The 26,139-nt window shown below is 45.4% G+C and overlaps 8 protein-coding genes across 8 annotated transcripts; 5 read left to right on the top strand and 3 right to left on the bottom strand.

The window, feature by feature from the left end:
* Positions 1–1,155: 1,155 nt before the first annotated feature.
* Positions 1,156–1,889, top strand: LAJ45_10559 (uncharacterized protein; the record flags this gene model as incomplete). The annotated part of the gene is made up of 3 exons (XM_046120082.1): positions 1,156–1,288; positions 1,342–1,512; positions 1,576–1,889. The coding sequence occupies 3 exons, from the start codon at positions 1,156–1,158 to the stop codon at positions 1,887–1,889; spliced, it is 618 nt and encodes a 205-aa protein (XP_045966741.1).
* An 863-nt stretch (positions 1,890–2,752) lies between these two features.
* Positions 2,753–3,938, bottom strand: LAJ45_10558 (uncharacterized protein; the record flags this gene model as incomplete). Its single annotated transcript, XM_046120081.1, has 4 exons — positions 2,753–3,158; positions 3,214–3,299; positions 3,363–3,541; positions 3,602–3,938. The coding sequence occupies 4 exons, from the start codon at positions 3,936–3,938 to the stop codon at positions 2,753–2,755; spliced, it is 1,008 nt and encodes a 335-aa protein (XP_045966740.1).
* A 4,999-nt stretch (positions 3,939–8,937) lies between these two features.
* On the bottom strand, positions 8,938–12,238 carry LAJ45_10557 (uncharacterized protein; the record flags this gene model as incomplete). Its single annotated transcript, XM_046120080.1, has 2 exons — positions 8,938–9,859; positions 9,918–12,238. 2 exons carry the CDS (start codon positions 12,236–12,238, stop codon positions 8,938–8,940), a joined length of 3,243 nt encoding a protein of 1,080 aa, XP_045966739.1.
* Positions 12,239–13,556: 1,318 nt separating this feature from the next.
* Positions 13,557–14,594, bottom strand: LAJ45_10556 (uncharacterized protein; the record flags this gene model as incomplete). Its single annotated transcript, XM_046120079.1, has 1 exon — positions 13,557–14,594. The coding sequence occupies one exon, from the start codon at positions 14,592–14,594 to the stop codon at positions 13,557–13,559; it is 1,038 nt and encodes a 345-aa protein (XP_045966738.1).
* A 1,342-nt stretch (positions 14,595–15,936) lies between these two features.
* Positions 15,937–16,866, top strand: LAJ45_10555 (uncharacterized protein; the record flags this gene model as incomplete). The annotated part of the gene is made up of 1 exon (XM_046120078.1): positions 15,937–16,866. The coding sequence occupies one exon, from the start codon at positions 15,937–15,939 to the stop codon at positions 16,864–16,866; it is 930 nt and encodes a 309-aa protein (XP_045966737.1).
* Positions 16,867–20,511: 3,645 nt separating this feature from the next.
* LAJ45_10554 (uncharacterized protein) lies at positions 20,512–21,060 on the top strand (the record flags this gene model as incomplete). The annotated part of the gene is made up of 4 exons (XM_046120077.1): positions 20,512–20,586; positions 20,642–20,747; positions 20,810–20,912; positions 20,979–21,060. The coding sequence occupies 4 exons, from the start codon at positions 20,512–20,514 to the stop codon at positions 21,058–21,060; spliced, it is 366 nt and encodes a 121-aa protein (XP_045966736.1).
* A 1,572-nt stretch (positions 21,061–22,632) lies between these two features.
* Positions 22,633–23,880, top strand: LAJ45_10553 (uncharacterized protein; the record flags this gene model as incomplete). The annotated part of the gene is made up of 3 exons (XM_046120076.1): positions 22,633–23,652; positions 23,699–23,759; positions 23,831–23,880. The coding sequence occupies 3 exons, from the start codon at positions 22,633–22,635 to the stop codon at positions 23,878–23,880; spliced, it is 1,131 nt and encodes a 376-aa protein (XP_045966735.1).
* Positions 23,881–24,747: 867 nt separating this feature from the next.
* Positions 24,748–25,458, top strand: LAJ45_10552 (uncharacterized protein; the record flags this gene model as incomplete). The annotated part of the gene is made up of 5 exons (XM_046120075.1): positions 24,748–24,819; positions 24,898–24,949; positions 25,016–25,124; positions 25,226–25,322; positions 25,414–25,458. 5 exons carry the CDS (start codon positions 24,748–24,750, stop codon positions 25,456–25,458), a joined length of 375 nt encoding a protein of 124 aa, XP_045966734.1.
* Between the last annotated feature and the right edge of the window lie 681 nt (positions 25,459–26,139).

The raw sequence follows: 26,139 nt of genomic DNA, 5'->3' as shown, positions 1-26,139 counted from the left end.
ACGAGGCTAATTGTTAGTAGCTTGCTAGAGCGGTGTGTTATGAGTGACGTTCAAAATAGGGATAAGGGAACGTGTTTGATGCTATGGCCATGGGTCAATACATGTACCTTAAGTTACGCAAGTTACATGTATGTAAGTCTGCCGAAATCTACGACCCCACACCTGCCATAGCAGGTAAATACATGCAATTGTCCTGTTGAGTTCTCCATATACATCAATCCACAATCAGCATCTATGTGTAATGGTCGCTTGTTAGGAGGCAGGGAGCTACATGTAGCCTTCTCAGCCAGTAGCTACCCCCATTCATGATCAGAAAGCCTATAGGCTCTCCATGTATAAGAAGTTCGCCTACGGTCCGAGGAGGGATCGACTCAAACCCCGGCATACGCCGTGCTGATCTGTTCCTTCCGGATCCGTTCGCACAGACGGTTTGCTGTTGTCGATCCGGAGTGCGATCCAGGACGACTGCGAGGCCGTGCAAGTCCGACCGACCATTCAACCTCAGACACCTTCCGATCGAGACCTTCACAACCTCAAACCACTTACTACGTCCAAACATCGATTATCCCTATCTGGCATATTTCATTTCCACGCCCGCTGCCGACCTCCCGCTGGTCTAACCGCTTTCGGCATAGTGGCCTCGAGTGATGGTCCATGATTGGATCATCCGTAAGGCAGTTGCCGATTCCCGCCAGCGAAAATATCTCGCTATATTGTCTGAGCTTTGAGGGGTAAAAACCGAGCTTCCGCCGGACGCGTAAGAGTGGGCTGTGTACTTGCACAGTAGAACTTGTGTGTGGGCCAATTGTGCTAAGCAGGTTGTAAATTTGAGGACGTCATGGGGAATGAACAAGCCTTGATTTCCAGGGTCCAACCAGGGGTAATCAATTAATCCGTTGAAGATCAAGGCTTGATTCTTGGGAACTAGGTCTCTCTGGTCTATTATCCCTTTGTTCTGTGTCGTTTTTTAGCTCCGACAGATATAGCTCTAGAGCCTTGTGTGGCATCAAGTGCCGAGTTGCGCAGCTTTCTCCGGAGGACAGGTGGGTATATAAAGTAGAGCTCATGGCCTAAAGATATCAACATCAAACTCTCTCACTATTCATACAACTCTCACTCACTCATATTACTCTATACACAAACCTTCACACAACTATGTCGTTCAGCGAGACCACACGATACCACCAGCTCATCGACGGCCGAATCCTAGAGGCCGAATGCCTCAATGAGTACGGTGATTGGGTTCGCTCCGCCATTGACCTCAACAACTACATTGGCAACATCAATGGTAGCCTCTACCCCTACTCCTATTTCCAACGTTTATATACTCATCAAGAATAGGAACCCTTGAATGGGACAGCGCCGGTTTTTTTGATACCGCCGTCAATGTCAACTTGGTCGAGTTTGGACGAAGGCTCGAGGCTGTTCTGGTTAGGGAAAGCGGGATGGAAGATATCTGTGGTCTGTGGCTTGACGAAAGGATTTCCAACATTAACGGAGAGCTCGTTTACCGTAAGCAGACCTCATCTTTACTGGATTTATGAGTGCCTATACTAATTAACTAATTGGCAACAGAGGGCGGCGGCGGATATCAACAAGGAGGATTTCAACAACCGGGATTAGGGCAGGTGATCGAAGACGTAGCCTACATGGAAGAGCAGAGAGTCGAGAACGATATCTACCGAGACGAAGCCAGAGTTGAGGGCGCATTCTACGGGGCTGAGGCTGCAGTCGAGGGGGCAGTCTACAGGGAAGAAGAGAGGATCTACGACGATGAGGTTAGAGTTGAGAATGACATCTACCGGGATGAGGCCGAAATCGCGGCTGTAGAGAACTTCAGGCCAGAAGTGGAGGTGGAGGTTGACTTTAACGGAAGAGGTTACTACTAGTTTTAAATTTGGGATATATCATGGAGTTTATTTCACTTAGCGTTAGTATCATTCGGAATTGAAGCCGTGTTCTAGAAATTAACCTACATGCACTCTTGAAGCCGGCGTTTTACCTTTTGTATCTCCGAAACTATACTCCGAAAAATATTAGGGTCGGGTCTCACACAAATGCGATAGGGTTGTCCCTTGGTGGTGAGGGCAGTGAGTGAAACCCGAAATTTCGGCATTTCTCCCGAGAGGTGCGCCACCAGCCCGGGAAAAGGTTTATGCGGGGAATGGTGTTGGTGGCGCTTCGTAGGGCTGAAAGTGTCTCGGAGGTCAGGACGGAGATCGCCGCATGACAATGTTGCGTTATGCCAAGGAGAGAATAAACCTCTAGCTCTCTGGCCTTGCTTTTACGTCCCTTGAAGATATTATAGCGATATGGCAGCGCTCGTAATAGGGGGTTGTATGCTACTGTTGTGGGCGGACACAATGGCTGTTTCTTGACGCCAAGGTCTGTATTTATCCTACTCTTCCTCCCATTCAGCTCCTTTTCCTATTCCCTGGAATCAATCCTATCATCATCATGGATATATCTCAATACCTCCCCTAATCATCCATTCTGAAGAGACTCAGGCTAGGTCTCTCTGAGTTTGATCCCCGAAAAGACTCAGTCTTGGCGCCGAAATTGCGATGGAAGCTAAATTGCTTTTGCTTCACCACCGGTCACTCGCAAAATTCCAATTTTTTACAATGTTCCTGGCCAAGGAGACTTTTATTTTAAACAAAAAACACTAAATACATCTCTCAAAAATTTTCAATCCACCAATAACCGATCTTCCAGAGATCTCCCTTCATCCCCGCCTAAAAATACATACCACTTAAGAAGGAGGAGCACCCATGCCACCGGTTGGGGCGCCACCAGCTCCAGTAACAGTTCCCGTTCCGGTACCGCTACCGCTTCCAGTGCTCTTGTTTGCCGTGAGGTCCAAACCAATGGAGATGGCTCCCAACAAACCGTCAGAGAGTGCGGATCCGAGCTTCTTAATAGTGACGACATCAGAGTAGCCGGCGGTGACTGAAGCCTGTTCCGTGAAGACACGGTCCACAGAGTTGAGTGTGATGGCGACGGTGTTAGTGTTGTACGGGGAGGTTGCTTCGACTTCACTGATGAGGGACTGCTCGAAGAAGACCTGGCCGATGTGTGGAATGGTTCCGCCGCTGTAGGTACCGGTGGAGCTGATGGAGCCGCCGATGTGTGCAATGAGATGGAGATGGGTTGCACGTCTGTTTAATGGGTTAGTCAATGACAGCGAATATTGAGCAGTGAGTAGAAGCATACCCTCCGTAGTGACCGGGGAACTTGGTGAGCACCTGAACGATACCATCCTCATCTGATTCAACAAGACCACGGAGTTGAGTCTCTCCCTAAATGGTTTTCTATAGTTAGAGAACTGTTTAGAGAGATGATGAGATTAGAGGAAAACTAACCAAGGTGTTCTCAGCAGAGAAGCCAGAGTAAACACCGGTGGAGTTGCAAGACCAGAAGTCAAGCATGACATTCGGAATCACTTGGCAAGTGCTGACATCAAAGACCTGGACATCAAGGAGCATATCGACACCTGGCTCATCCTCACGGATATCATCTCTGATCAATTCGCCCGACAAGTCTACCTTGTGTTAATATCGATAACAAGAAACAATGTGGGGAGATCCGAGAGTTTGCTTACAGTAGGGGCCAATCTCCTCTTCGGGAGCCAAAACGCAAGTTGGGATAGCGCCATTGAATGGGTCCACGGTGGTCGCTGCAGCAACTGCGGTGGCAGTAGCGGCACGCTTTTGGTTCTGCTTTTGATAGCGTTTGACGAAAGCATCACGCTTGATCTTGCGCCTGTTCTCGATGCTGCGTGCCTTGAGCTTGTTCTGACAGGCCTCGATGGAACGACGGGCGTTAGCAACGTGAACGTTGCGGGCTTCAATGCCAGCTTCGGTTTCAGCTGCGCCATGGCCGAGGGCTACGGAGGCAAGGGCGAGAATGCCAGTGATGAGGATCGATGGGTTGACCATTTTGAGAGAATGAGTGTCCGGGTGTGAGATGTATGAGAGGAGTGAAGCTGAAGATGAAGCTGATGCTGATGCTGATGTTGATTGAGGTTGAGGTGTGGAAAGATGGTCTTTATATACCTATCAAAATGGAGGTATCCTTGAGGCTCTCCTTGCTCCCTTGCTCAACTATTCTTCAGATCACTGCGTTTATCCACCTCTCCAGGAAGCATCAGCCGCCAAAGGATATCTCCACTAGGATTTCATCTAGATTCCCCTGGCTGAGTAAAACACGTAAACTCCAGGTCTATGTCTTCGTTACAAGAAACTTGATGGTTGGTATACATTAAGCTTTACCAAGAAGAGCTAAAGCTTCCAGGGTGCTTCCCTCCAGCTACTACGAACACTGCATATTGAATAGATCCGCCGGGACGAACATTCTGATTATCCGCTGTGGGGGTGGTGCTACTACTTTCTTCGAAATAGAGATTATTGTCCGGTGGTAAGGTCGTTCGGAGATGTCCTATCCCGGTAGATAATGGACACATATGTCAAGCATTTCTTTGAGTATGCACTAACAATGGTCCACTACATGTACATACATATTCTTATTATCAGGCCTTTAATTATGTCTAAACAGCGGTTAGTAAACTATTTTCAGAAGTCCTGGAGCGTAAACATACTATCAACACTGGACGACACCCATTCCCTTACACCAGTCACCCCAGGGAGCGAAACGCAGAACGACTTCGTGCATGTATTCCAACTTCTTTTTGCTCAGATCTTGGTTTCGTCTAGATTGCAAAACGTCTGGCAAATGGCCATCTGTCCAACCAGCTCGCCGTGGTTTTCGGAGAGATGTTGCACTGTGTAGGTGTTGCTCAACTTACTACGGAGCTACAGGGAAAGGCAACATCCGAGAACACGCGGCGCCAAGATATGCTTAAATTTGTTTTATCCCCTGGTAAGCAATATGCAAAGCAAGGTGTAGATCGCAGTCCTTCCCCACAGCCATGTACTGAGTGCCTGTCAGTGACATACAGTTGGCCCTACTCTATGTGTGTACCTGGAGTGACATAAAGACTTTTCGGCTCTGCATCCGCTGCAAATACCCTGCATGCATTTTACCACCACTACCCCAGATTCAAGCATGGCTTTTGAAATCGCTCTTACGCGTCCACACTCTACTCTGTATGAAGAGCCCCAGCAAGCGATAATAGAGAAGAGAAAGGATACATATTCTTCACATGTCATGGCCATGAGGCGAGATTACCTTTGCGTGAAATACTACTGGTTGGTTTAACCACTCTATACGCTCTGCAATACTCGTTGGGGCCGTTTCAGGCACAAGGAATAAGATATATTGATCGCGTTCCGATCGGGAATAATGCAAGGGCCACAAAAGCTTACGCGTCTTGGCCCCATGGCAGGCGCCCATCCAACCACAGCGCTCAATTATTCATCAAAAGAATCCAGACATTTGACTCCTAATCACTTTCGACTCCACGCAGCCTTGGAAGAAAAAAGCTTACTTATCCCTGACGTGAGCAGGGATAAATAGTTGACATCTGGCATGGGCTGGCTGGAGTGAACCCCTAGCTTCCTCGGCCAGACTTGGTCTGCAGCATCACTCGCTCTCTCCCCTATAGTCAAGATATCACACCGTCATAATGCTGCTCTCCTCTAAGCAAATACAATAAACATCATAATCATCACTCTAGGGAATTTCGAAAAATTCGTGCTGAAATCAATTGCTTTGTTATCGATACTACGTACCTAGGACTAGGATATCAATCTACCGGGTAAATATTATTCCTGGACTATATCGATACGGTCAATCGATATGTACCCAGGGTATGGCTATCATATACTCAGCCTTGTTATGCGATCAGCTCACAAACGAATTTAATTCACTAGAATGAAAAAGATCCTGTAATCTATACTTCACGGGAATAAAGGTGGATAGGCGGGCCGGATTATCACCGGAAGGCCATTGTTGGATATGCGAGTGATGGCACATGACGGTGTCCGGCAAATAGTCTTGGCATTCGAGAAGCATTTCATTTATACGAACGCTGCATGTGGGACATAATGTTCTGTGATTACCTGGGATGTACAATGAGAGCGATAGGAATATCGCCAGCCATAATAAATCTAGGAAATACTGGTTGCAATTGTGTTTCACACTATAGTATAGTTAACGAAGACAGATATTATTGTGACACGGAGATTTTGCGTGGCATTGATTTCCCATGGGTGACACACATGGGCAATTAACCTTGATAATGAACTATCGTGATAGCTAGGGGTCAACACACTGGTTTCTCCCCGATTGGTGCTAAGATATCAACAGTTTTGTAGGAACTCCTATCCTTCCCGCCAAGGAAAAGGCGATCTGGTATACAGATATTCAGAAATCATAGAAACCGTGTGTAGAAAACGAATCACCAGTTTACAAGAACCATAATAAATATTAATGAAGTTTTGTCCGTTCTGTATCCATTGTCTGCGCTTTGATTAGAAATGGTGGTGGCAAAGTACACGTACCTCAATTTACTATGACCATGAAGTGCAACGCTGGAAAGGGAAGTATTTCATCTACATAAAATAAGGAGTAGGACATATCGGCCTAACCACCGGCCTAACCGCCGGTTACCAGCAGAATTCAATTGGGTACACCGCGCATGCTCAGCTCCGGCCGAGCGATCGAGATCCATGACCGTCGTGATCGTTCTATCAATCACGGTTTATCACTCTTATTTGCCTCTCAATGTCACTGACCGTACTACCTGGCTTCGGCGGTGAGTATCTATTTCACCGAGAAAGTACCTGATTTTGTTGGTGGATAGCCTTTTTCAGGCCGAGGAGATTTTGTCTAGCAAAATGGTTTAGTGCAGAGACGGGGAACGGAAACTTGAACGCCGCCCTATACAACTGATAGTTGATATATGGTTTTGGAAACCGGGTGAAGGTGTTTGTAGGATATCTAGACCGCACAGTTTGTTGCTGACTTGGATACATATCATTAAACACTTCAATTATGGTTTTTGATGGAGCTTAAATCAAATTTATTGTTACTTGATTATCGCATAACTAATTGGCAGATAAAAAACAGACACAAGTAAGTCTATGTCTGCTGTAAATACCTAGAGTATCAGTCTCCTACCGAACATAAAATGATGGTTTACCTTGTAAGTCCAGTTAATCTTGAGAAAATATTCACTTAACACTATTATCGTTTCCCGGGCGCGCGTAACAGCCTCCCTCGATCTCGGTACTCCTCGAGGATTTCCTGCCATCAAGTCATTTCCCCGCCAAGGCCCCATCTATTATTCCCTGCCAAGGCTTTTATCCGAACCCCATTCCGTCCCCACAATCTACCTGCGTACATACATCCATGAGATTCTCGGACTTCGCCGAGGCTGGTTTACCGAAGAAAGCCGTGGACCTTAGAGTACCGCATTAATTCGTTCGAACGGCCGGTCACACAAGACGTCGAAGTTGCCTTTTCAAGCTAATATGAGAGAAGATTAGGGGCGTATTCAAGACAAATAACCAAATACGGGAATTTCAACGTCTTGTGTGACCGGCCGTTCGAACGAATTAATGCGGTAGACCAGAGTACTTTGTACACTACGGTTTCATCGAAGGTGGGGGAATTGGGGTCCCCAATTAATAGGGTCCTGTTATGGCTAGCCAGTGGAAATGAGGCGCTTGCCCTCTTTGGGAACGGAAAAGTAGCTTTGTGATGGGTTGGTCATTTGCAACAGACTCATACATGCAGGGGGGAGGATGGTAACCGCCCACTCTCCTGCCTGTATTGGAGTCGGCATTACTCTGGCTGTAGGAGAAGAAGAAGGAGGTGGCGAGAGTTGTTTGAGGTGGGTATTTTCTCCTTTAGCGAAGGACGGGACCGAGGTAATGGTGGTTCTCTAGTGTGGTGCGGCTGAGCTTTTTGAGGAGAGAAGGTGAGATAGGTAGTGCTTTCATGCCCGATATTTTCTTTTTACTGGCTTTGGTTACCTTTTCTTAACTTCACCCCTGTTTAGGATATTCTTTCTTCTCTCCTGAAGTTTTCGTCTCTCATCCATCGAAAGCAGAACTATTCCTCTGATGGATTATGCTCAGAATTTTCAATGGTACTATCCACGGTAATAAGGTCATCACGTACTGAATAGTGGTTGCGGCGGCTGTTTTTCAGGTGATCATTGCAACGTGTCGGGGTATACGATGCATATTATTCTGGACGACCCTTTCTTTTTTTTTCTTCTTATAGGGATTGGTTTTGTATATATACAATAATATATAATACTATACTCTAAACCAGTCCAGAGACTCGAGTACGTTTAAGGGTGTGATCGCAAGGCAAGAACAGGAATAATACTCGAATTCAAATGGGGATCACAGAAAATGCGGTACACTGACTAGTTTGCTGGTTTCCACTTAATGAGTGAGCCCATGGTTGGATCGTGTAAGCACAAATCTTTAGATGCGGCCTGGCCAGAAGAAATGTCCGTTCTGGTTGAATATCATTTGATTTAATGAAACCCCTCACTCTCAACGGTAGAAGGTTATTTCCATTGTTTAAGAACGGCCCGAAGCAAGGTTATTTGGGTTTAAAACTTCGTTCTAGTAAACCCCCGTCCCGAGAAAATGAGTTCTTTTTGGCATGCCACTTTGCGCATCTGGGAAACAACAAGTTGATTTCTTAAAAAGAGAGTTCTTAAAAATCAACCACGCTCTGGCCTGGTTTTCCACCGTAGCTTCAGTAATCATAACTCCCAACTCATGGCACTGATAGCCATCAACAACACAGTTGCTATAAGATTCCACAAATTTCTCTCAAGTCTGTTACTCCTAAACGGCATATGATTTTGAAGCACCTATTAAAATTCCTTCGTTCTCCCCCACTAACTGAATCCGAGCAAAATATTATCAATCAGTCAATCTCCATGAGAAAGAAAGGTATTTAGAATTGATTATAGAAATTTTCCTTTTATTTCCGGAGGGCGATACTTGACAATTACCGTTTAGTGGCTTTGAAGAAAGGATCTGCATGGTTCAAGATCTCATATTCTACCACAATATCCTCCGTATTTGGGGAAGTATCTTCTTCAAGTAGGTATGTAGTAGGGTTCCTTTTTACCCCCGCCCTCTCGGCGACCTGAAGTGCTGGCAGGGTCGACGATGAGTCTCCTTGTGGTAGGTTGGCGGCTGGCCTTGTTGTCCCCGAGACTTCGTCTTCTATCCATGTTGTTCCAGCACCTAGGGATAACTTTTCTTGTGGCCTGCAGGCAGCATAATATGCTTGCACCGGGGCCCTAACTTTCGCCTGTTGAGCTATAAGCCTCGATGATAACTCTTCTTTTGATGCCCTGAGAGATGGGTGTGCATCATCCAAAATCTCATCTTCCACAACGAGAGTTTCCATGTCCAGACATGAGCCTTCCTGTGGTAAAACCGGAACAGTACCAATATCTCCTATGATACCCTCCGACTGAGTATTTGCAGAAACCGAGGATGACTCTTCTTGAGGCACCCTGGAAATAGGATCCACAACTCTCAAGATCTCCTTCCATCCTGTGGTATTTTTCAATCTTGAGTTCATGTTCCCCCCCATCGATTGTGCAGCCAAGTTCTCACTGTTCAAGATATCTGCTTTTTTTGTAGGAGCTTGTGCAAGCTTCGAAACCGGTATTGCTGCTGTGTGTGGAGCGTTTGAACTTGGAACGACTGGGATGTTTCCTCTGTTTACACAAGCTACAAGAGATGGGAGTGAACAAGGTCCCAAGGACGGAAGAACTGCAGCGGCTGAGGTGGTTTTTGCCCCCAGTAAAGTTGTAGAGTTTCCAGAATCCTCTTTCGTAGCTAGTCTCATCCGAGCCAACTCTTGAAGAAAGTGTTGATCTACCAAGAGGGCTTCCGCAGCTTTGCGACCTGCAGACCTGTTCTCAAACCGTGGTTAGCATATCACTTGAGAAATATTTAGTTGGAGAAATGTACTCTTCGCTTATCTCCCATGCATGCCCTACAATCGTCTGACGTCTCCGCCACAGTAGTATAACCTGTATATGTACGTCTGTATCTCTACGTTCCGCCGCATGCCGATCTTCAAGACGTGAATAAATTAACTTGCCCTCAATTTCATTCACGAGCCTGTCAAGTGCTTTCTTTGCGGAGAAAGGTAGAGGGGCTGCCTTGATATTATTAACCACAATCTGCTCAAGGGCCTTGAGTTCTTTAACGACTTTACTCTCCCTTCCTTCACGATTTTCACCTTCCGAATCCAAGATAATGATGGGATTGGCTTTATCCTGCCCCAGACGTATATTGCCGGATTGGTGTGGTAGCGGTTGTAACGGCGGACTCCCGTAATCAAGCTCAATGGTTTCCTTTACGGCTTGTTGGGCAACTCTGCACCTCAATTGAAATACCCGTTGTTTCCCCTCTGCTTTTTTTGCATTACTTAAAGCCGCCATACTTTGCTTTTTCTCCATCTCTTCCGACTCTGCCCCAGCCAAAGCCAAAGCCACGGCTTTGCGTTGGGCAGTCTTTGCAGCAATTTCTATCATTTCTTTGTCAGTCTTCTTAGACCTTGCCTTGGCTAAAACCATAGCGTCGGCTTTGAGCTGGACAATCGTTATAGCATTTTCTACTTCTCTCTCGTTTTTCTCGGACTTTGCTTTAGCTGATACCTCCCTTTCGAGCCGGGAAGCCTTCTCAGTGTTTTCCGCCTTCTCTGTTTCGATCTTCTCTGATTCGAATTTAACTAAGGCCTCGGGCACGAGCTGGGCTATCTTCGCTTCTGCCTGTTCCCTTTCGGTCTTCCCTGATCGTTCTTTAGCTAAGGCCTCTAATTCGAGCTGAGCAGCTTCGACAGCATTTTTTTCCTTCTTTTTCCCCTCCCCCTTCTCGTGTCGCGCCCTCTCTTGAGTGAAGAACCCAGATTTAGTCTGGCCAGTCTTCGTAACCTGAGCAGCCTCTTCAACCGTTTCTCGCTCGATCTTCCCTGATTGTTCTTTAGCTAAAGCTAATGTCAAGGCCTCGGATTTGAGGGGCGCAGCCTGAGCAGCCTCTTCTACCCTTTCCCGCTCGATCATCTCGTAGTATACCATTTTAGCTTGAGTGGAAGCCCTGAATCCGATCTCGGCAGCCATTATAGCTTGTTTGGCTTCTTTCTCTGGTTGACGTCGAATATTGCCGGCTGAAAATTGGGTATTCGGCCTAAACTTCAAGTAATTCTGAAGCTTCTCTGATAAGTAGGCGTTGGTCCCGTCTTTCCATACCTCATCTTCCATTGATAACAAGATGGGCTGGTACAGCTTCTCCAGCCAACTCGTCATCACCTCGAAACCACCATGTGGATTGGAAAACGCCACTGTTGCGACATATGCCCTGAATATATCTGCCATCTCTTTGGTGCCTGGGGTATTTCTGATTTCATTCTGTATCTTAAACTCTTCCATTAGTCCATACCTAACCGCAAAGTTTGCGAAAGCTTTATCGGTGAGCAGACAATGGCGAAGTCTCCCCAACTGGACTTCTTCAAGGTTTTTATTTCGGAAGATTATTCTTGACATTAAAAGGTGAATCCAAGAGCCACCAAGCCAGCTGAGACGTTTATGATCGGGGGAAGGCCCTTGGGTGTTCTTGGTGCAAAACACTTGGGTGCAGAGGTTTCTGTCCGTGATGGATGGGAGAAGGGGGGGCCATTCAATTTGTGAAGAACCGTCATGGGTGGAGACACTAGATGTCTCGTCGTCCTCCTCAGCCCAATTCTCAGATGGACCTTCCTCGCCCTCTTCAGACAGGGATCCGTTGCGACCTCTGATTTCAGCTTGAAGTTGCACCATCAACTTGACTTTTTTGCGCACTTCCTGTCCTTCTCTTTCGTCATCGCCTAAAAATCTGTACTTCTTTCCATCATCAAATTTACCGACCCAGCTGAATCCCCCGCCATCCACCCTGGTCTTGAGGACCCGAAGAAAGGCTTCTTTCTCTCCTCCAATACACCTTTGGGTATTTGGTACCCCAGACGCTGTGCTAAGAAGCTTACACAGTGCTTTACCAAACTTGTCGAATGCAAGGAGTAGATTCTTCTCATCCTTAGTAGTGTGATCTGAAGGCCCAAGGTCGTGAGAGTCAGAGCGAGGTCGTTTCTTAGACTGCCCAATGTTGGATTTCATATTCTGGAGTTCTCGTCGGGAGGTGATTACCGTGTTGCTGTTAGAAGCGGTTGAGTTGTGGGGTGTCGTAACGCAGTGGAGTGGCCCACCAATTCCATGACCGACCTTGAGTGACACTGGGGTAGAGAGCTCCTTCATGTACAAAGGCCCCGATTAAATCCTACGGACCCTTAAGTATACAGCTATTATTTTCTTGAAGAAGTTAATATATAAACGCAATAAAAAATTGAAAACTTTGAAATAGAACGAAAATTTGTTTTTCCGCGAAATGAGTCATAAGGTATCACTCGCTATAGATTTATCTCCAAATCACCTGTTTATGTTATGTACAGCCGCATTCGAAAAGTACTGGCACCCTACTACATTGAGTCGTTCATGGATTGTAGCCCACCAAAATCCATGGCACTCGCGCATACTCAACTTATTGATAGGTATGACCGCAATAGAGACATGGCAGCTCTCTCTGGCAATTGTCTTGAATATGGGGGTTGAAAAGCAGAAAGGACTGCCTCGTGAGTTTGGCTCGAAGGTGCCAATACTTTTCAAATGCGGCTGTACACAAGGCTTCCGATATGGGTCTGGGAACTGTTTTTTATATCTGAAGGTGACTATAGTGGGTGTTTTTGGATACATTCCAATCCGTTATGCCAAGCGCTATATGGCCACGCATAGATGTGTCTCTACATGTTGTGTTGTGCGTGAGATAGGTATACGTATACATATAACTCGGGGATATTTGTATTTTATCGAAGGTACTATTGGCTAGATGAAACACATCCGCGTTCTGCCTACACAGCTAGCGGCTGTGGGGCCATCATTGGTTTCAGGAATTATAGGTGAAGATCTTTTTTGTTTTAACCCTGTCCCGCTCCTAAAGAACCTGACTTTTATTCCTAATTTTCCCACCTATTCGTGTGCGCTCTTTAAACTTTCTCTGCTCTCACACTCATAGTCCCAGTTACTTGAGAATAATTGTATTGTTTGAGAGTATTTATGCCTTCATTACCTCTAGCAGCTAAGATCCTTGGGGTAGCTCTGCATAAATAGTTTCGTTCCCCCTTTAGTTGGAATTGTCTTTCTATTTTATTTGCAAATGTTGACATTATTCTTCCCGTATTTTTAAAGGACATTCTGCATGAACTGCCCCTCAACTAAACTTGATACGGGGACATAGATCCAAGCGAAGCCATTACTAAAATTCGGCATTCTCTCCATTGCAGTCACCCCAAGAAAGCCCCTCTCCCCTCCCTTCTTCTTCCTCCTCTCCTTCCTCTTCTTCTTCACACCAAATATTCGACACCTCTCTCTTTATAGATCGTAGGCGCAATTGAGCGATCTCTGGAATATCAGGGATTCTCGAACCGGCTGAGGCTGTATTTTGAGATACCCTTTTACGACCTTTGAAAATGATGAGTCAATTGCCGGCCAGCATGTGCACCTGATTTGTGGGTTAATCCTACTTACCGAACATAATTCCATGATGGTCTAATCCCTGATCCACGTGCGGTATATGTGACACCCTCCTCCGCAAAGTGTCCAGGTCGCACAGGTAGTGATAATCCTTCTCAGCAACATAGTTATATTTTTGTCCGGTCTCCTCCTTCACATCCTCATCAGCGCCATACGTCATGATCAGGAGGTCAACCATGTCCAGAAGTCCGTGCCTGAACGCCACAAATAAGGCTGTCTGTCCTCTAGAATCCCTCACGTTCACATCCCCTTTCCTAGTTGCTAACAGCGTGTCGATAACGCCCAGATGCTTGTACTCAACTGCAAAATGTAGGAGTGGCACATCCTCCATGAAATACTCTTCCTTCGATGTCAGAGCTGCCTCTAGGTTTTGATTGAGAACCTTCATCGAATCACCTAGTTGTCGACTGTTCTTCTTCTTGAGCTCTGATTTCCAGCGAGAAATAGCATAGTGTAGCGGTTTAGCGTTATGGTCATCAATGGCGTTGACATTAGCACCAGCATTCAGGAGTAGTTTAGTGAGAGCAGGACTACATTTGGAATTTCCGAGATGGAGAGGCGTACGGTTAAACCAGTCTCGTTGATTAATACCAACACCCTCGTGACCCATGGCCATGAATATAAGGCGCGTATTTTTGCTTTCAATTGCCCAGTGCAGTACACGGCACCACTTTTCACCCCGATTACAGTTGAGTGCCAGGCGTCCTCCCTCATCGATGATATACTTTAACCCTCCTTCGGCGATGCTAGTGCCGGAACATGGCACTAACATACTCGGTCTATTGGTGGGGAAGTCTTCGAAGTAGCAAAAATCGACAGCAGGCGAACAGCCTTCAAGCACCATCTTTTCGTCACTGGCGAGGGCGCCGACAAAGATTTTTTCCATGCTGGAACATATTCGGGCTACATCTACCGCACGAGACCCGACAGTGTGCGATTCCAGAAATAACTGATATTCCAATAAGTTGGGCTTCGCTGGGAGGAAGTTTGTTGTGAGAGAGCGTCTTTTCCTGGCTGCAATCATTGTTGGAAGACCTTTGAGGTGGGTGTGGAAGTAGCGGATACTGATGCAAAAGGGCTTTGTTGCTCGTAAAGATGTTTGAACAGTGAAGATGGTTGTTTGGGGTTCGAACGTTGATTGATGTGTGGTGTGGTGTGTGTTGAAGAAGATGTTAGGAAGGTGCATATGTACCGCCGGCGGTTCTAAGAAAATTACGGCCCAGACGCTTAACGAGGATTTGATGTAACAGGATACTGCTCGGGTCTTTTTTTTTTTTTTAATTGCATTACCACTCGGGTCTGTTAATTAAAGTTTTAGTATTTCCCCTCAGTATCCCTGGAAACAAGTTTTCTACATGTATGTTATTTTTTTTTTTTGGTTTAATTCATTAATTGCATGCAACTTTACACATGTATGTTATTAAACCAGTAAAGGAAAACTACTTTCCCCAGTTTAATAAATAAATGGTTTGACAGCGAGAAGGGCTTCCCCAGGATTAGTGGGGCGTGGAGCCTATTATATGTGCGAGTGATATTCTGTGATTTAGATGACATTAACCTAGGTCTACCTAAACATTTATCCAGGAGGCTGTAACTCAATTAATTTGGAGTATCTAATGAGAGCGGAAACAATCCATACAACCTATTATTGATAACAAGACATGCGGGCAGCTAGTCACTCACTGTGGGTGCAACACCGGTACGTTGAGTGTAGAAAAATGGAAAGCTTCCGTGCTTGGGCAACGACTAATTGTTTCCATGAAATTTACCTACACACATATATGCGGTATATCATGTCTTTATATAGCTCGAGTCCAAAAAACCATCGTACGTACTAGAATGTGCATGCGATCTCTGCTCACAACAAAATTATAGCTACACTACATGTACCCAATTTGAACGGTATACGATGCGTTTAGAAATTATTCGAGGAGGTAATTGTGGCTCTTAGGTTCAGTGTAAATTTAATATCTTGGTTGCAAAATGCCAAGATCTTAAACACGTTCGTGATTTTGAGAAGATCTTCGGGATTCCACCAACAACAATTGGCTTCGGCCATAAGCTACTTGAATCTCACCTTGCAGAAGAAATATTGAATGTTTTCGTTCTGTTACTTGTTTCTATTGGAAATCAGTCCTGCTACGTGATCTTGATAAAAAATTTAAAGTTGAGATTAAGACTGAAAAAGTTTCAAGCTTTTTCAAGTATCCATCCTAGAGTTCGAAAAAATTCAAAGCATGTACCAACGCCCAGCTACATATATAGCCATTCGTCCTCTTGCCCTTCATCCCCTATAACATCTACCACTCACCCAATTTACCTTGCTCCAGCAACCCTCACATTCCAACTCAATTAACCAAACTCAAATGGCAGACCAGACTCCAACCCCACCGCAACCGACCACTCCAATTACAACTCCTGCGCGCCGTACCCCTTCGGATGTCTGGCGTGAGATTGAGGATGGGTACATCAACCCTCCACCACTCTCTCCACGTCGTCAACGCTTGCAAGAACAGATTCCCGGTTCAGATACACCGCCTGGGTTTCCCGGTACATCCGGTCACCACCAATTGGGCCCAAAAGAACGGCACTTGGAGAGTCCAGACGCCCAAGCCAATTCTCCTCCCCGTACACCGCCATCACAGCGACCTTCTCATGAAGAGGAAGAAGCACCAAAACAGTACCCTCAAAGAAGTCCGAGCTCCATTTGGCGCGGCATCCGCTCCGGCTATGGCCCCGACTATAACTCCAATGCCTCTTCTTCTCCTCCGGAGGACACTGATGATATTACACCTAAGGGAAACAGCAAAGGATCAGCGCCTTCAAGCAACCAGAAACGTTCATTAGTACCTGATACCCACGATTCTCATCCTCAGCCTACCTGTCCTATTCAACCCAAGTATTATCAGAGTGTTTTCCGAGAACATTTCGATGGGTTCCCACCAGCTCAAGCCAAAAAGTCTCCTAGACGGGGACTGATTACTGGTGGTGGTGCTGGCGGTCGGAGAGATGTATACTACGATGACACGTTGGGCGAGTGGAGAGCCATTCCCCCAATTCATGTCGATACTGATTCGGAGTCGGAGAAGAGTTCTGAGAAGGGAGAGGAGGAGGAGGGCGTTGGAGGGGTGTGTGGAAGGCGGAAAAAGACAGAAAACAAATTGAAGAAAGCAGTGAACTGTGTTGTCGACGCCTTGACCAAGGGAAGGGAGAATAAGGATGATGAACCAGATAAGAGCGACAGGTTGGATGGACCGATCGAGGAGCCAATCTTTGAATTCGAGAGCATCTATTAGAAGCTCCGACAGCGCAACGAAAGGAGTCCCAGGACTAGGAATTCGAACACTCTTGATCCCAACCAAAACTCAGCTTTCAAGCCGTGATAGGAAACACTTTGTAGGTCTAGGGCGTTAGAATTTTAGAACTAGAGGGACAGTACGAGAAATCAAATCATCCGCCAGTTATGAATCAAAATCTCCAAGAATAAAACATGGTTCACACACTATTCAAGGATCAATCAAATGTGAAACCAAAATAGACTCATAGGGTTGAATGATACATACCGTTTAGATCTGAGAAAGTACATGTAGCTACGAATTGGCAGCCCCGGTCCCTCGGTATTGGATAAATGTAAACAGCTAGATAAACAGGATTTTGGACCGACGCGACCAAGCCCCCCCACCTCACGCGCACCTAGCTTTCTTCTTCATCAAACCCTCAAATTCTCGTCCAAGACAATGCGTAACAACATCTCTTCTCTTTGCTTTGCCTGCCGAACATTGATGATAGCTACATGTATTATCAGAGTCATCGAATTGAGGACAAACTTACTATTGCAGCTTTCAGTCAAACTATGTGAGTACTTGTTACAGTATCAACGTTTTCTCGTATGCATCCATCTCAAAAGGGTTTAGTAAAAAAGGCTATTCTTTATTGATAAGGATTCAAAACCATGATGGCGAGGTATATATCATATATCCTATTTGCTTTTACCACGGCGTAGTATGAACCCTCATGTATTTACTAATGACTTCCACTTAGGGATTTACATAGATAATATAGTGACATGACTACGTTACAGCCAGTTAAGATCTTATTTCCATTTCGTCAACCATACTCATGCTTCAATACGATGTTAGCAACCATGAAAGTACCGGTACGTACTGTATCTGTTAGTCGACTACATTTAATAAATCAAGGATAACTCAGGTGTTCGATCACGGTACACAACTTCCTCAGGCCTCATAATATATCGAGAGCCAGTGAATCTTACTCTTATATCATCATAACGACTCCTCTTATCATACCAATAATCACGCAAACCAGAATATATTAGAAAGAGGATGAAGCCGAAACAGCTGTGCTGTTTTGCAGGAGGTTTCTCAATGATATTTCCTTATAATGCACATATATATGGGTGTCGTTCTAGGAAAACCGTCCGCACATGCCAAATAATTATTCCGGAGAACCACACAACCGATAAACTCCAAATTTTTCTAAAGCTCAGAGAACCTTGGTGAGAGCCCAGAATTAATTTTTCGGTCATTGGTTCCATCAATTGGAGCCTGTAGAGTGCGGTAGCGAACCGGTGAGGCCTTGTTGCGTTGCCACATAGGCGCCTTTTCCTAGAACGACACCTATATATATATGCACATGAATTGAATTCGTCAATACTTCAAGTCCCAGCTCCGGCTAGAGATGCTTAAATTATGCAGCTGTTACTAAATAGAATTTATCTAACATCCGATCAGTCGTCAAGGCTTCACCTATATTATCTTGCTTCTAGGTGACCGAGGCAGCTGGGCTAAGATGTAGTATACTTCTTAAACTAAGTACGCTCATTGGAGCAAGGGTGACTCGAATAACCGGCTATCCGTCCGCTTAGTCACCAATACTGTGGGTATGTAGGTACAGCTGATGATCGCGATAAAAGATGTCTGAGCCTTAGCACAACCAAACTACACTAGTGGCGCCTCTCTCTGAATAAATCGAAAATTTAATACCGAAGCGAGCTTACTCACAACCGAAATTAATCCAGGTTTATTGAGGCTCCCTTCAAGTATACTTACCCACACAAATATTGAAATCTGATAGGCCTGCAAAATATCAGCAGAAACTTAAAACTCGACGGTCATTGAGCACATGCCATTAGGCATCACAGCTTTGCGTTCGCTGTGGAAGTTTCAACATTTCCGAGCCACTGTACGGGACCACGACATCGGTACACGAATCAACGAATATGTTACAGGAACCTACCATTGGGGCAAAGAAACAGCATCTCCCAAAGGGCCTGGTCCCACGGCGTTGGTACCACAGTTATTGGACCGATTCCCCAGAAAACCTGGAGGTGTAACATCGATTCTAGATTGCCCATCCGACTCGTTTGATAGGTTGAAAACGTTAAAAGACTACGATAATACGATTGTCAGGCACAACAGTGATTCTCAAAACCATAAAATCTAGATCTGAGTTATCTACCCGATTGGTAATCGGGTAGAATGTCACTAATTGGACGTTTTGGTAATATATCCTAATAGAGTATATATATATATATATATTGTTTAAAACTGCCAATCCAATCTAAGCAGATCCAACTGTGATAATCTTTCGATTAAAATGCTAATTCAGACTAATAACATTATTAATGCAAGTATTATTCCCTTAAGAATTAGTAGCTACTTAGTGTGCATTTATTTCCTAATTTAAGTTAAATTGATACGCAGATACGTCTATTCGAAGTCAACTGGCCTCATTTGTTGGGGTGTTGACCAAATCCTAGTGAAGATTACTGTAATCTCGTGCCTACCAGCACCTCTTTGTCCCTTATGGTTCTGAGAATCACTGCTGTGCCTGATAATCATATTATCATTGTGTTTTTAACCTGCGAACGAGCTAAAGAGTTCATAGATAGCAATCAATTTTTAGGTTCGGCGATCATACCCACAGTCTCTTCATATGCCTCTTGTGATTGGGTGTTTAACGCCGGAGATCTCGGAGATAGAGCAGCCAGAGTCGAAGAAATCCAAGGTTCCGAGACATCGGTAAAGAGCTAACCTCGGGAACTTTTGGTTCTTAGAGATGTGTCACAAACGTTAAAAGATAAGCACAATCCTCGGAGCTTGCACAAAATTATCCTTTCGAAACCTACATCACTAGAGCCCCGTAGTTATGAAACAAATGGCGGCACTCATCTGACTCACTTGATCTCGTCAAGTCTGCTTCAGAGAAGAAATGTCTAACACTGTAGGAGATGAGTCATGAGAACTCGGAGATTTCACATCTCTCTCGATGATCTCCCTAGAACGAAGATGAACTCTTGAGGCTAGTTTGGTTACATATTGCTCGAGGATAAGATAGATTTTCTCATGAAAATGATACATGTAGGTAGTCTCGTGCCCAGCCTGTGGTGTGATTCTCCTACATGTACAATAGGTACTGAAATAATACTCGTGACTGTTCTCTGTAAACACCTATCGCAGCTGTCTTTCAAAAACCGTAGACGATTTGTTATCTTGACTATGTCCTAATACGGCTTAGCTTACTATTGAGTCAACCTCAGAAGCGATACTCTAATAAGACTTGGAGAGGGTGAGAATGGGTGTGGGTGTGAATTTAACTACAAGACTCTCCAGGCTGATATTACTAGTACATACAAAGGAAACCCTCTGGAGGTGCACCTACAATTGCGGGCGTATCTCAAAACTCTATTCTTTGAATGCTTCACATAACAAATTGAATTGTCATCGATAAATAATACACGTAGCCTTTGACCTAAGCAAATATCATTCCTATGATCAGTTTGCATGGTTACACCACACTAGAATACAAATTCCCCCGCCCTGCTTCGGTGACGTCGGCACGCTATTCTCAAATATTGGCACTCCCCCGCAATCATCAACCCAACCTTCACTGTCATCGTCACCGTACCAGGTATTTATATAATGGCCTCGAGCTCGAAGTCCACCTTGACCATTGGAACGCCCATCAGGGCGACTGCCGACTTCTGCCTTCTCCCGGTGAGTGACTCGGCCCCGGCCCTCATTTGAGATAAATCTGACATAGAAGCTACAGCTCGGAACTTCCAGCGCGTCAGTTTCCAGACAGATTGCCGACGTTCAACTGCTTATGCAAAAGAGCGGGCTGAATTACAGTATGCATAGTGCTGGGACCACCGTTGGTATGCTCACTCTACGAATATTTGAGACTGCAGATACAGCTCTGTTAACGAATATGTAACAGAGGGTACCTGGGACGAAGTCACGGGGGTGATTGGGCAAGCCCATTCGATGCTGCATGAGCAAGGCATCGTCAGAGTCCATACGGATATTCGTATTGGGAGTAGGTAAGCAAGCATTATCACCCCATACCATATTACTTCCCACATTATTAATGAACCGGTTGAGTACAGAACGGATAAAACAGAGAATTTCAGGGACAAAGTGACAGCTGTGGAGAACCATCTTGCGAAAGATGCCGAAGCTGCTCAATGAAAATGTCAAGAGTGAGGCATGTAATACAGCTGAGATATATACTTACATACCCACTCGACCATGTACGTACCCGGAGCTAGATATTGCATGATTACATACGTACAGAATATCTTTGGAATCTTCGGTCGTTCCTTGAAAACACTGGAAAGAAAACGAGCGCGATTGTGAAGACTTAAAAAATGCTCAAAGCTGGTCGCATTGTCTCCTCCTCCACACCCGCGGTCACAAGGAGAAAACGCCGAAGATTGGAATTTTCCCCCAACGTCATGAATGTTCAATGCATATTTGTTTTACGCGAGAATTGGGATACTATAATAAACTGTAGCTGTGAATTCCCTTCCTCGAACATTTCTGAGAGAATGAAAGGGAAGGATAAAATTCGAAACTTGACTAAGATGTGCAGTACTGCAGCGGGAAAATACGATAGAAAGAACAACTATGTGACGCGCACTTATTGCGTCGTCGTCCTTCAATTGCCGAATGTCTTTTCTCTTTCCCTTCCCCTCTATTGTTTTTGTATACTATTGGGTGAGGGGTGAATAATATTGTGATAAACCAAATGGTCAAGCCAAAGAAAAAGCAAGAAACAGGCGGGCAAGCAGATCAAATTCATGCCGCAGATCAGAGACGAGACAGACAGAAACGCTTTTTGAGGTTCTACAACACAAGAAAAGCCCCGTGTGGATAAGGCTACCCTATCTACTGCACCCCTACATCCCTCCTCCTTCTCCACCTCCAAAAGCAAAGGTTTACATATAACGGTTCCCCCAATGGCATGGGGGCTGCAGGGATCACAAATTTACCTAGACCGCCAATCGAAACCTGTGCGGGTGGGTATGCTAGGTGATACGCGCAAATCCTGTGGTATAAATAAGGGTGGTTGGAGAACCTGGCCTGACCGACGAGGCGAACATACTTTCCTTGCTTGAACTTCTTTGGCTGGCTGAATAAAAGGTCGACACGATCTACCATCTGTGCTCTGACCACCTGATACACCTGCCCGTTAAATTGCTGCCTCCCGGCGAATATTCTATCCTACCTACTTATCTCCCCTCCATTCCATCCACGACAACCTACAACTAACAACCTACCTTCCTTCTCTCCCCCGCCACCAACCGAAACAAGACTCTGTGTACTTGAATAAAAACTCGTCACCATCACACACTGACCACCATCACCACAATAATAATTCATAAGGTTAGCGATATCCCATCTTTTTTGAAATTCCATGAGCTGACGTAAATCCTAGATACAACCTTTTCAGAGGAGAAAGGGCAGCCGCAAGATAGCGTGAAATTCTGCACCTCTTATAAACTGGTGAGCTCTCAAACCAGAAAGACCGAGAAAGAGAAAAGAAAAAAGTCTTCCACAAATGATCTTGCCCCGAAATAGATTGCGGGTCTTACCGCTTCACAAACAAATAAAAAGAACAAGAAGGAAAGCTGAATCTTTGCCAGCTTCTCAGCACCGGGTGAAAAAATCCCCACAGGAAAAAAAATCAGGAGCAAAAAAAACTTGCTCGGAAACGAGAGGAGTAAACAAGAGAAGACAGAAAAACGACACAACACAAACATGGCTTCAGGCCGACGACTACGCACCCGCACTAGTAGCGGAGTACCAACATCACAGCAGCAACAACTTTCAGACTGCGGCCACGACCGGTCTCAGCTCGACCTCAGCGGTGATCGCGATCTTCCCTGCAAGGTCTGCTGGTCCAACCGCGAGATTCTCATTCAGCGGCTCATCGAGCCCTTTGAGAACGCGCTGGAAACTCTTCAAGACGAGGGAGCCAGCGGCTCGGCAAACAGCACCCCTGAACGTGGGGTGGTGGTATCATCGGGAGATGCTCCTGCTGGTGGCAGGTCCCGAAGTTTGAGGCGGAGAGCGGGGAAAAAAAGGACAAGAAGTGCTTCCCCGGCGGCGGCGACAACACCGATGGGAATTGATGGGGAGGATTTGAATTTGTTGGGTTCCGGGGGTCCGGGTGCTGTTAGGCCGGATGAGGAAGATTGCATTCACGTGCAGGATATCAGCGTCGTAACAGTGCAGAGGCCCCAAAAGAAACGGAGTAAATCTCCTCCCGATGAAAACAAGAGCGTGAAGATCGCAGCTTTAGAGCCACAGAAAGCGAGTACAAACATCATCCCGCCAACAAAGGGGAGAAATATGACAGCAACAACCGAAAAACTGCAAGAAAACCCTTCACCGCCTGTAGATTATGCAACAACGAAATTGCCGAAAGTGACAGAGAAAGCACCACCCACCCCCCCAACACTGGCCGCAAAACTACCGAAACAGAAACAACAGAGAACTTCACAGGTTCACCCGCCGAAAAAGGGCCAGCAAACCCTGTTTTCGTTTTTCTCTAAATCTGCCGAAGGCGCAGCGGTAAAAACTGAAGAGACAATTGCGAAGCCAGTGACTATTTTTAGTGCAGGAGGGAATAGTAGCGGCCCGAGAAAGAGGGACGTGGGAACTCCAAGGGCGAATGAAGAAATCGTTGTTCGGACAAGCACAAAGGTGGCATCACCACCGCCCCCACCAGCACCACCGGGAAGAGCAGGGACTAGGAAGAGCGCCCGAGATATAACAGTAAAGTCTCGAGAGACCATCAATTACAGGGAGGATTCGGATTCAGATATCGATCTCGATTAATGAAGATATTGATTTGACAAAAAATGGGGTACGAGTGCGCGTAGGTATGTCGGGAGCTCTCGTCACATTTGTCGATCTCTTAACCAAGGATGATTGCTGAGTTTTTGTCTCCAAGTTTGGGGAAATCATATAGATGCAGAACCACTCTCTTTAAAATTTCGATGATCAATGAGAATTCAAAAGTAGCGGCGTTTTTTTTTTTTTTTTTTTTTAGGGGGGGCGGGGAGAAAAGGGGAGGTTGATGTCCATTATATCTGTGGAGTTCTTTTAATTTCTTGGGGCGGAATATGGTAAACTTTCTATGTTTCATCAAAAATCCATTTTACTTTGCTGCGCGGGGGGCTAGACTGACTTCAGGTGCTTAGGTGCTGAAAATTCCCCTTACTCACAGGGTCTTTTCTTATTTTCGTAGACATACACTCTCTTAGAATCCATTTCATGAATCTTGGGTGGGTGGGAAACGAAGGCGTTGGTAACGCAAGATTCCGTGTAAGTAGCACAGCAGGCGCTACAAAGGAGAATCAATAAGCTTACTGCACTCAATTTCCTTTCTAGCGACCTATTCGAATCTCCATAATTTTCAGTGGTGAGTTTGTAGAGGTAAACATAAAGTGCATATCATATCATGCCATACCAGTATTTGAGTACTACAGCTCGTAGATTTCGTAATTCTTTCCCGTAGCGAGGGCTTTCGACCTTGTAGTTGTAAACTTCTTATTCTCTTGCTTCCCGCACTGTAGACAACTCGCTTCTTACACCAGACGTCAGAAGTTAGCATTAGCCCTAAAGTTATCTAAGCTTAGAACCCACCTATATCTCAATTTCCTCAGGGACACGGTAGAGAACAGTACTTACCTCAACTCCGCGAGCCTTTTGCCGTACCCCCTCCCACCCATGACGTGACCACTCAGGATCGGTATGTAAACCCTCCCCGCACGTATCTTCCCCCTCAAACCCTTCAAACTTCATCACCCTGGGAAGAAAGAATAACTGCAGAATAGACCATTCCACTAAACAAAATATTACACCGAGATGTCAGCAATTGGAGGTGCTGCTGGTAAAGAAGGTCTCCGAAGAGGTGCCAGGCGAGACCCAGAGCTATATGTAATACATTCCCTCTCTCCCCCTAAGATATAAACCTCAAGAAGTGGCATACGATAGTGATATTAATGATAACGAAAGGTTTTATTCGCTCTCATGTGTGGAGCCTTTGCGCTGGCTGGGTACAACTTTTGTAAGTTGCCTTCGTACCCATGCCTAGCTCTAAGGCAAGATAGCTAATCCAGCAACCCTACCACAGCAAGAAACCCAACCATGTCCAGCTCGCAAGAGCCTCGTATCAATATGGTACCTGACTCTGCTCCCTGGAAAGATGACGGCCTCGAGAATTCAGACAAAAACAACTATAAGTGCGGTCTCCCCAATCACCTTGAACAACGCACAGAGCGAGCCCGTGACGCCCGCTGCACAGGAAAGACTAACGACATTGCGCACGTGCATTATAATATAGATACAAGTATCATCCAAACGCGGACTACAGAAAAGCGCCAAAGAACGCCCCGAGTGCGCTACATTCAGTCATTTTACCGAATGTGACTTTGTCGAAGGTTTGTGCCAACTCTTGCTCTGGTTGAAGTGGGGGCGGTTGAGGCCACTGAACTGTGGAATAAAGCCATGGATCTGACATTTGAGGAATAGAGGTTGCATGAGAAGTACAACAAGTACGGGAAGGATAACTACTAGTTTGGACTATAGACTCTTTTGTTTTGTGCAATGAAGATGGATATGGGTCCCTAGAGTTGTAGCTACATGTGTATTGCACAATTGCATGTGTTCAGGAAGACTTGGCGCTAGAGCACGGATACCGATAGTCTGGAACCCTAACCCTGACTAACCTCATGCCAAGTCTGAAGGTCAGCGGATCTATTTGAATCTGTACGAGATAAACGAATTCAATCCCGGAAACATGACCATGATAGTGGCATGAACGGGCGAATAAATACCTCGATCCCTTAATCACCCCGCCTCTATGTTCTCTACAGTGCTCGTAAGTACTAGGAAGATCATTAAATTTAAGAGATTTCAGATCATTGCATGTAATCTCCTTTTGGATATTGCAATATAGTAATACTTACGTAATTAATGGTTTCTACTTTTTATCCTAGTAATGTTCGCATAGAACTAAAGTTGGTCGAGGTAAAATGGGATAAAATATCGATGCTAACCCACCATGAAAATAGCACAATGGTAATTGTATTAATCAATTCATTTCTTAATATGTATATGAATTACCGGGTAAGACCCCTAGCAAAAAAATTCGAATGATAATGGGCTCGTTTGCTCCTCACTGTTTTTTCTTTTTTTTTTTTCTTTTTTTTCTTCTTCCTTTCTCTCTCTTCTGAAAAACCCACACAAGAGTATGTA

Source organism: Morchella importuna, assembly GCF_003444635.1.
Source record: "Morchella importuna strain M04M26 chromosome Unknown Morimp01GS047, whole genome shotgun sequence".
NCBI classification, from domain to species: domain Eukaryota; kingdom Fungi; phylum Ascomycota; class Pezizomycetes; order Pezizales; family Morchellaceae; genus Morchella; species Morchella importuna.
Note: the sequence above shows the minus strand (reverse complement) of the source record. Positions and strands in the feature narration are given on the sequence as shown.